The 10,777-nt window shown below is 49.3% G+C and overlaps 1 protein-coding gene across 1 annotated transcript in view; it reads left to right on the top strand.

Moving 5' to 3' along the window:
• The window catches only part of NXN (nucleoredoxin), a 154,914-nt gene that overhangs the window by 113,539 nt on the left and 30,598 nt on the right, over nucleotides 1–10,777 (top strand). The window contains exon 2 of the mRNA XM_021704064.1: nucleotides 10,107–10,224. Within this exon, the coding sequence (XP_021559739.1) occupies nucleotides 10,107–10,224 (118 nt within the window). The remainder of the gene's footprint in view (nucleotides 1–10,106; nucleotides 10,225–10,777) is intronic.

Raw genomic sequence — 10,777 nt, 5'->3', positions numbered from 1 at the left:
TTTAAAGATTTTATTTATTTATTTGAGAGAGAGAATGAGATAGAGAGCATGAGAGGGGGGAGGGTCAGAGAGAGAGGCAGACTCCCTGCCGAGCAGGGAGCCCGACGCGGGACTCGATCCCGGGACTCCAGGATCGTGACATGAGCCGAAGGCAGTCGCTTAACCAACTGAGCCACCCAAAGATTTTATTTTATTTTATTTTATTTTGTTTTGTTTTTTTTTTAAAGATTTTATTTATTTATTTGAGAGAGAGAGAGCATGAGAGGGGGGAGGGTCAGAGGGAGAAGCAGACTCCCCGCTGAGCAGGGAGCCCGACGCGGGACTCGATCCCGGGACTCCAGGATCATGACCTGAGCCGAAGGCAGTCACTTAACCAACTGAGCCACCCAAAGATTTTATTTTATTTATTTATTTATTTTAAAGATTTTATTTATTTATTTGAGAGAGAGAATGAGATAGAGAGCATGAGAGGGGGGAGGGTCAGAGAGAGAGGCAGACTCCCTGCCGAGCAGGGAGCCCGATGGCGGGACTCAATCCCGGGACTCCAGGATCGTGACCTGAGCCGAAGGCAGCCGCTCAACTGACTGAGCCACCCAGGCGCCCCATCCTTTTTTTAAAGATTTTATTTATTTATTTGAGAGAGAGAGAATGAGAGAGAGCACATGAGAGGGGGGAGGGTCAGAGGGAGAAGCAGACTCCCTGCCGAGCAGGGAGCCCGACGCGGGACTCGATCCCGGGACTCCAGGATCGTGACCTGAGCCGAAGGCAGCCGCTCAACCAACTGAGCCACCCAGGCGCCCCTACCAGCCCTTGTTTTGAGCTAAAAATTATTCTTCAGTTTAAAAAGTCTTCTGGGCCCCCAGCTATCCCAAGGCACTGGGAAGAGCCTTGGTCATCAGGGGCCCTACACGCAGCTGCACTTGGTTGCTTAGTGAGGCATCCCATCTGGCTGGCCCCCGACAGTGTTCCCGCCCTCCTTTCCTTCCAGTCCTTCATCCCCCCATTCGTCCAGCCATCATTCACTGAACACATAACATGTGCCCGGCCCTGTACTTGGCCAACCAACAGCTGTACCAGGCTAAAATTTCAGTCACAGGACAGATCACACTGGAATCAGGCCTCAGAAGCAAGGTTTCATCTTACCTCTGGGACAAGGTCCTGCTGGAGCTTTGAGAGTTCTCAGATCCTGAGATGACAGTAGCAACAACAGTAATTGATAGGAATCACAGCAGCTAACTATAATCATACAGTACCTGATCCATGCCAGGCTCTATTGTAAGCACTTTATGGAACATGATCTAAATCTTCACAACATCCAGTGAAGTGTAGGTACTGTTGTCCCCATTTTGCAGATGAGAAAACCAAGAGAAGTTAGGTAGCTTGTCTGAGGTCACCAACCAGCAGGTGGCCAGAGCAGAATTAGATCTGGGCCAGCCTGGCTCCAGATCCTATGCTAAGTAACCTCTAGCCTTATAGACTGCCTCCACATTGGAGGGTGGGACCAGGGGACGGGGGGTTCTTTTCTCTCAGACTGTATAGTAGTGTTCGGTTAGGAAGGGTGGGGACACTCGTAAGGCTCTGTGGTCAGCATTTGGTGGAAGGGCAGGGGGAGCCTAGCCTGAGAAGGCTTCACTGACCTTGCCGAGGAGCTTGCTGATGAATCTTACATCTATGTTAGCTTTGGCTTGATCCCATAGATTTGCAGCAGCTGTTGAGAAATAAAAACTTGGACCCCCAGTCAAGTGCAAGTCCCAGTCCTTAAAATGAGAGGCAGATTCTGAGTCACCCTCTGGAGTTGGGGCTTCTCGGAAATCGCCAGGTTGCATTTCCCTGTGGCATCTGTGGGTGCTGACGAATCCCTCCAGTGTGTCCGAGGAGCTCGGCTTTCGAGTGTGCAGTTTTACAGTTTCCCATTTCCCAGCCCTGCCCCTTTTGATATTTGCTTCATTGTTATGTGGGTCACCGGAGAAGCGTTCCTGGCCGGCATTCCTAGGATGATAGCTCCGACCACAGCCTCGGAATTGCTAACCAGAACCAGCCGCCAGGCCGAGGAGTGGGAACTTCCAAGTAACTCAATAGCCCGTTTTGTCATCCTTATTGATTTCTGCCAAGTTGAGCTAATATCGTCTCCTCTCCCTTTTTTTTCCACTTCGTCTTTTTTGCCTTGCTTCTGAATCTGGTGAACTAGTTATAAGCCCTTAGATCTCAAAGCTTGGAGGGTTTGCTGGTCTCGGGGCAGCTCTGAAAGGTGGTGGTGCAGCCAGTCCAACTATGGTCGAGGTGAACCCTGGGTGGACATTTGGCCACATGGTCGCTCAAGAGGGGGCAGGCACTGGGTGTGGAAGTCACTCACTTGTCTCGAGCTGCAGCGGTGCCAGCCAGGGAGGCCCTTTTCAAGTGCTGAGGTCGCCGGGAGCCTTTTCTCTCCGATGGCCCCGCGGGATGCAGGCTCCGGCTCAGCCTCCAGCATCTGGTTCCAAGGCTGCGGGGCAGGGCGCCGCCGGCCTGGGCTCCTCTTCCCCGCGGTCACCTGCCAGAAGGTGAGGGACCAAGCTGAGAGTCCCGTCCCAATCACACGTGTCACACGTGTCAGAGTTCTCAGTAGAGAGAAGAGCAGCGTCCACGGAGTGTGTTCAAAACAATTTCCAGATGCCCCTTTAAAATCTGGAAGTCCTAAATGGGCCGTGGAAGGCAGAAAAGAAAGGGGGTGGGGGGAAGCAAACAGACCTCCTAAAACTGGCCCCAAAACAAGTATATGTTTTGCAGAAGGTGCTTATGGCAAAAATACCGCTCACTACAGACGGAAATCCCTGTTTTCCGAGGAGTTCTATATCCAGCCTACTAACTATGCAGTTGATTGATTAACTTTACAACAGAGTTGACAGGAAGATGTTTTTTGAAGAGGATGCTGACAAGACAAGGGGGAAATAAGCATAAATTTGACGAGATATTAGCAAAGTGTCCCATGTGTACAGTACTTTTTGGTTTTCACAGCATCTCCACACACATCACCTCACTTAAGTTCCAAATTCATCCCGAGACTTGGGCATTGCTGCGCCAGGCAAGCCGGCATGACCTGCCCGAGCTCCAGAACCGTGTCACCGACTGACGTCCACTGAGAGGTCTGGGCCGGGAGGTGAACCAGGCCCCCTAGAGCCCGTTTTCATTCTGCACTCCTGGATTTCCTCCCACAAAGGAGCTCTAAGAGAGTGAGGAAGCCCCGACTCGAGCTCCTGACTCTGATGAAATGCTCTAACATCACACCAAGGAGGAACAAGAACTCCTTCGTTGGGGATCCTTAGTACTAAGTGCAGTCAGCGCTCAGTCCTGGGTGGTTCTGATCTTCAGCATCCTGAAGGCAGAGGATTAATGGGCAGGCAGTAGTCGGTCCCGACAGAGTTCGGGAGCATAGGGCAGCGTGTGGCCAGGGTATAACCTCCCACTCTTCACTGTTGCATCATCTCAGAGTTTAGGCAAATGCTGATTTTTATTAGAGGGAGTTTTACGGATGGGGCAATATCGTAGCTCTCTTGGTTGAATCAAGGTCAAGCCAAGGCCCGCGATGAACTCCTAGGACAAGGGGGTCATCATCTGGGGTCCGTAGGCCCCCTGGGATCAGACAGGTTCACTGACAGCCTTCAAGGAATTCACAGACTCTGTGAAATGACCCACAGACTTTTTTGTGTATGTGCATTTTTCGCCGGGGAAAGGATCTGTAGCTTTTATCCTCGAAAGGGTCCATGACCCCCAAAATGGTTATGAAACCACTGTTTCAAGAGTCCTCTTTGAAAACCTTTAGTGGACTTGAGATGTGACACACACTTGAAAAGGCACAGGGGTGAGTGTTGGGATCATTTCTTCAAGCTGCAGCATTTCACCTTCCCAGTCAGGATAAGAGAATCATCAAAGCGGACCTCTATGACTTTTCTAACATAAGGTTCACTTTCTGATTCAGGTATCCAAATGGACACGATTAGAAAGATCATTCCCATGCCTTCTGCACTGACTCAGAGCAGAACAGCTGTGAGGCTGCACCTGAAAAAGCCCTGTGCGGTCTGCACGTCACTGATGAATGCTGGAAGTTCCTCAATAAATCGCCGTTCTATAAAATTATACCGTGATGTATTAGTCTATAGAAGGATGGACTTGTAGTGTCAGATGTGAGTCTAAAAGCATAATTATTTTCCACTGAACCAATGGGCCTTTATTTGGAAACAAAAGATCTAACAACTGTGGTTAAAACACAAGCCAAGACCTCCTGTCTTCCTTGAGCCCCGGTGGGAAAGAAAGGGGGGAAGTCACTAGGGAGGGAGGGAAGGAAAGGGTTATGGGGGTTACAGTTTCTTATCTCTCCAAGAAGGACACTGAGAGAAAAGACATAAATTTCTGATGATTAGGGGTGGGGCAGAGGGAGGGTGTTATAATCCTTCTGCCTACATGAGGCACCCAGAACAAATTATTCTTTTTTATCTGTGCGGGGTGGGGAGACAGCATCTCTGTTTTCAGAGTCTTAAAAAGTATTGTATTAATGCCCCTAGGGTACCCCCAGCGGGCCAGCCAGCCCACAGGTCCCCCTTCTATTATGTCAGCTGGGGGATGGCCCTGACTCACACTGGGTGGCTAATAAGCTTCTAGGTGCTAGGTTGCCCAGGTACCAAAACCCACACTTCCTTTAAAAATATCCAGCCGGGGGCGCCTGGGTGGCTCAGTTGGTTAAGCGACTGCCTTCGGCTCAGGTCATGATCCTGGAGTCCCTGGATCGAGTCCCGCATCGGGCTCCCTGCTCAGCGGGGAGTCTGCTTCTCCCTCTGACCCTCCCCCCTCTCATGCTCTCTGTCTCTCATTCTCTCTGTCTCAAATAAATAAATAAAATCTTTAAAAAAAAAAAAAAAAAATCCAGCCGGGAGCCAATACATGCTTACATTTCAAGTACAATGTGGGTGCCTACACAAAAGCATTGTATTACAAACACAATAAATCTTCCATTTTTATATTTAAGGCTCACAGACTGCAACTTACTTTAGGAAACAGTCTAGCTGCCCCTAAAGAAAGTCTGTTTCCAGATGCCATTTGTTTGTGGGAGCCCCAAGCCCCAGGGAAGATGATAGTTGTGATCCCTTTACAATACATGTGACCAGGGAGGATTTCTTCTAGGAAGGCAAGGATGGTTTAACCTTGGAGTTAAAGGCTACTGCTGGGGCACCTGGGTGGCTCAGTCATTAAGCGTCTGCCTTCGGCTCAGGTCATGATCCCAGGGTCCTGGGATCGAGCCCCACATCGGGCTCCCTGCTTGGCGGGAAGCCTGCTTCTCCCTCTCCCACTCCCCCTGCTTGTGTTCCCTCTCTCGCTGTGTCTCTCTTTGTCAAATAAATAAATAAAATCTTAAAAAAAAAAAAAAGCCTACTGCTAATGAAATGTATTGCAACAGATCCATTCCTGATAAAACTTTTGGTCAAAAAGTTATGGAAGGCTATTTTTTTTTCTTAATTGTGGTAAAATACACATAACATGAAATTTACCATCTTCGCCATTTTTTAGAAGATTTTATTTATTTGAGAAAGAGGAAGAGATAGCGAGAGAGAGCATGAGCGAGGGGGAGAGAGAGAGAAGCAGGCTCCCCACCTATCAGGGAGCCTGAGGTGAGGCTCGATCCCAGGACCCCGGGATCATGACCCGAGCCAAAGGCAGACACCTAACTGACTGAGCCACCCAGGCACGCCCATCTTAGCCATTTTCAAGTGTACAGTTCAATGGTACTAAACATTTTCACATCATCGGGTAGCCAGCACCATCCCTGTAACTCTTTTGATTTTGTAAAACTGAAATTGTAGGAGCACCTGGGTGGCTCAGTCAGTTAAACTCTTGACTCTTGATTTCGGCTCAGGTCATGATCTAAAGGTCCTGAGATCGACTGCCGTGTCAGGCTCTGTACTCAGCAGGGAATCCGCTTGAGACTGTCTCTCTCCTTCTGCCCTTCCCCCTGCCCACGCTCCCTTGTGCACATGCACTCTCTCTCTCTTTCTCTCTCTCTCTCAGATAAATGAATTAATTTTTAAAAGAGAAATGCTGAAACTATACATCCATTAATGCCACATTTCCTCCATCTCCACAGTCCACCAGCCCCCATCAACCACCATTACAATTTTCTGTCTTTACGACTTGGACTACTCTAGGTACCTCATAGAAGTGGAATCACACAGTGTTTGTCTTTTTGTGACTGGCTTCTTTCACTTAGCATGGTGTCCTGAAGGTTCATCCGTGTTGTAGCGTGTGTCAGAATTCCCTTCCTTTTACAGCTGAATAATATTCAAGACTATTTTGTTTAATGTGTAAAGAATATCTGTCTCACACCAATGGCTGATATTACATATGATAGTAAAAGATCCATCCATTATGATCAGGTAGAAGTTAGAGATGCTTGCTACTTACTATTTTGTTCTGGAAATTCCAGCCAATTTAGTTCTACAAGAAAAGGAAATAAATGGTATAAAGGCTGAAAAAAGAAGATAAAGTTCTTTTTATTTGCAAATAGCATGGCTTTCTATACAGGCTCCAACATGCTTTGAAGTAAGAGTATATATTCCAGAGTTAGCTGTTTCTCCAGCTCCACCTTCTTATTTGTGACCCTGATCCCACCCTCTGGCCTACTCACTGACTTTGTTCTTGCATTTTTCCTTCTCATCAATTTTTTCCTTGTCTGGATTATCCCCAACAACATATGTTAAAGTACCTCCCATCTATAAAATACCCACCCCCTGACCTCATCTTTAAAATATCCTCTCTGACCTCATCCTGTTTTTCCAGCTACAGTCCTATGCTCTGCTCCCTTTACAGTAAAACTCTTAAGGGAAGTCCTCAATAGTCACCACCTTATCTGCCATTTTCTTTTTCCCTGTACAGCCTGTCTTCTTTTTATTGTCCTCTGCTAGGTGTTTTGTGTTGGCAAGCGGGCTCGAGTTTGTCTGGTCCCCCCCTACTCTAGGTGTGTGTGCTGGACAGAGCTGCACCCTAGTCCCTCCCTCTTCTACTCGCTCTGTCTTTCATCCTCGCGTCACTAACTCCTTGACCTGTCAAGGTCATGAATGACCTTAGTTGCCATATCCGCTGGTCAGTTCTCTGTCCTCATCATACTCAACATCTCAGCGGCATTTGACACAGGAGTCTAATCTCTCCTCCCCAAAACACTTCTGTCACCTGCCTTTTGGGACACCAGAGTCTCCCCGTTTTCCTCCTGTCACTTGTCACTCCTCAGTCTTTTGTGGGTGGCCCCTGGATCTGCCCGGGGGCGCCTTTCCCTCTGTAGCCATGCCCTCTCCTTGGGTAACCTCATACGGGCCATGACCCCTAACAGCATCCAGTCAGTGAGGATTCCCGATTTATATCCCATGACCCCCCCCCCCCCCCCCCCCGGCTCCCCAGGGATTGGTCAATCCAGGTGCCTCCTTGAAATCTCCACTGGTACCTCAGACTGACCTGTCCGATCTTGATTTTTCCCTCCCAGAGTTTCTCCTCATCTTGGTCAGTGGGAACCCTTGACACACTTTTGCTCACACCCCCAAACCACAGTACATCCTTGATCTTTTTCTTTCCCTCATCGCTTCCCCACATTCAATTTGTCAACCCGCTCTAGTGACTGTCTTTCGGAATATATCATGTGCTCGCTCTCTGCTGCTATAACCCAGGTCCTTGCCGCTGCTGTCACCTCCTGCCTGGGCTGTTTGCACTGGCTGCTCCAGACCCTTCCTTCCCCTGCAGCCTATTCCTTCCGGGCTGCCGGAGTGACCTTTTAAAATGTAAGTCAGATCATACCACTCCCCTGCTAACCCGCCATAGTTTCCTGTTACACTGGGAATAAAAGTCCATCAGTTTTACTGGACTGCAGGGCCTTGAAGATCTGCCAAGAGTGCCCTTCTGACCTCATTGCAGCCCCCTCCCCGACTCTGTCTGGCTGCTCCACCCCAGCCCTCTTCCTCTGCCTCCCAGCCTCTAACAGGTGCCTGGGGCCTCAGGTGGCTTCCCTCCATGCGCGCGTGACTCACTCCATCTCATATCAGGGGTCTGTGCTCAAATGCCATTTCTTCAAAAATGTCTTCCCTGATCCCTCTCTAAAATATGTACCACTACCCCCTCAGCATGCCTTTGCTCTTACCTTGCTCTTTTTTCTTTCATTAAAGTTTCTGAAAGTATTCTATTCTTACTTGTTGCCTGTCTCTCGCACTAGAATTGAAACCCTATGAAGGCAGCGACTTCATTTGCTTTGTTCTTGTATCTTTTGTGCTGAGCATAGGGCTGGCACATAGTAAATGCTCAGTTAATACTGTTGAATGAATTTTAGCACTTACCAGTCACAAAACATACTGGGAAGAAACAGTGTACTTATAATAGTGAGATACGAAATGCCTAAACATCAATAAGTAGAAGATAAGAAACAAAAACAAGGCTTCATTTTTTCCTGTCAAATTAAAAAAAAAAAATGAGTATTGGTAAGAATACTGGGGAATGGGCTCTCTCATTTACCGCTAGTGGAAATATAAAGTTGTCCAAGCTTTCATAAGTGGTGAGTCATGGGTGATTTTTATCTCAACTTTTGTGGTTTGCTACGTTTCTCATTTTTTCCAGTAATTACTTTTCTCCCTCCAGTAATTACTTTTTAAACCAGAGAAGTCCCTTCATCTTCCTCCCTGCCCCCTTTGAAACTTATTCACCTGGCTGGGTCCTTGCACTAGCAAACTTTCGGAGCTAAGCCCAGCAGCGGGATGGTCTTGTCCTGTCATTGAACCTCTTCTTCTAAAAATATTGAATCTGCAGCCTATATCAGGTTTCTCTGGAATGATGCAATTCTGGGCACTGCAAACTATGTGCAGAGTCGCTCTTGCTCAAAGGGCTGGTTTGGGAGCCCACTACAAAGGCAGGGCCCACCCATTTGGAGGTGGGATCCCATAGCCTTTCCTGCCAAGACCCAGGTCTCCATACACAGGGGAAACCTAACATTTCTTGGTAGATACCCCACCCGACTCCCTCGCTGCTCAGGATTGAATTAAAAACAATAATAATCTGCTCTGTGCAGCTGGACTTCTGGTGCCTGCTTCCCTTTGACACACCCATGCCCCATTCTGCCAATGCCCAGGCAGCCGGCCCCCCTGCGTGGGCCCCAGGCCCCGGAAGGGAGGCTGCAGCTGAATCACCAGTGGGCCATTCTTCCATTTCCCCTGGTTTCTTTCTTCTCTGGAGCTGCCTTGGTAGTTGGACATTCTGTTTAATTATGTCACTTTCTGGGCTCGGCAGTTAAGTTCCAGAGCGCCCAGTGGCCCACCTGAATGATGTTCACCCCGATGGCTGGGAACAAATAAAGGGAGCCAGCCCCTACTCAGCTCCCTGTCCCATGCTGTTGCATTCATGCTTCCTCAGCCCTGTCCCTCCTAGACCCTGCTCCTCTGACAGTTCGCACAGCCAACCTCAAGAGCTTGCCAGTAGACTGTGGGTTGTTTTAAGTGGCACTGAGAACTGAGGCTTGGGGCTGGCTCAGGATGTTGCTTCCCTCGTGTGTGTGGGTGAGTGGCACACATGGCCACTGCCAGTATTCCAAGTGCAAGAACCCGGTGGAGTGGGGAGAGGGCCAGACTCTAGCTACTTGGTCTTCTGTTTGATACCCTTGTCCCCTCTCCCTCGGGGCTCAGGGGGCACAGCAGAGCCGGGAAGCAGGGGAGCACCTGCCTGCTGACAGTGTTGACAGGCACCGATAAAAAGCCTCCCTTCCTGCCTTAACCACCTGGCGTTGGGGGTGTACGTGTGGTTCATTTTATAATCCATCTTCCATCTTTATGCTTTTTCGAGGAAGTGCCCGTGGGAGAAGGGGGATCGAAGAGCTCTCTTGGAACAGGTGTGATCCTCTGTCGGCCTCAGTCACAGCCCGAGCCTGGGTGGGACTCCGACTCCCCTGCCCTGCCCCAGACCACAGAGGCCAGTGGGCTCGCAGCTTCACTTGTTCATTGATCTGTACTTCAGTGTGTTCCAGTTCATTCACCCCTCGGGCCCGAGGGGCTCAAAAGGACGCTGCAGTTAATGCGGTTGGGACTTAACCACCTTTTTCCCTTTTCTTCTTACAGCTGAAACTTTGGAACAAATACCGCATTTCCAACATTCCATCACTAATATTCCTAGACGCCACCACCGGGAAGGTCGTGTGCAGGAATGGGCTGCTGGTGATCCGCGATGACCCAGAAGGTAGGACCTGTAGGACCTTGGCATGTCCGTCCCGTACTCCCTGCTCCATCCTCCTACGGCTGACTTCATCCCCATTGGCAGAGAACATACAAATGAAATAGATATGAGTGGGTTTACTTGGTGAGAGGATATTGTCATGATGAAATTATAGTATTCTCCGGGTCATGGTTAAGATTTTTAAAGAGATCAGAATGTCCCGCCTGGGGGCTTTAATTCACGGGCCAAAGGAGACGGAATCGGAGAAATGAAGTTCGGTTTTGAGGGCTGAGGAGGCCGTCGAGAAGCAATGAGAGCCCGGAACCGGACTTGGGTGCTGTGTCCATAGCAGCTGCCACCTCACCAATTAGAGGCAGGCTCAGCGGTTGTGAGGTTTTTGTCTCTTTAAAATCTTACCGTCATGGGGCGCCTGGGTGGCTCAGTTGGTTAAGCGACTGCCTTCGGCTCAGGTCATGATCCTGGAGTCCCGGGATCGAGTCCCGCATCGGGCTCCCTGCTCGGCGGGGAGCCTGCTTCTCTCTCTGACCCTCCCCCCTCTCATGTACTCTCTCTCATT

Source organism: Neomonachus schauinslandi, chromosome 15 (genome assembly GCF_002201575.2).
Source record: "Neomonachus schauinslandi chromosome 15, ASM220157v2, whole genome shotgun sequence".
Classification (NCBI taxonomy): Eukaryota; Metazoa; Chordata; class Mammalia; order Carnivora; family Phocidae; genus Neomonachus; species Neomonachus schauinslandi.
This window is presented reverse-complemented; position numbering and strand designations above follow the sequence as displayed.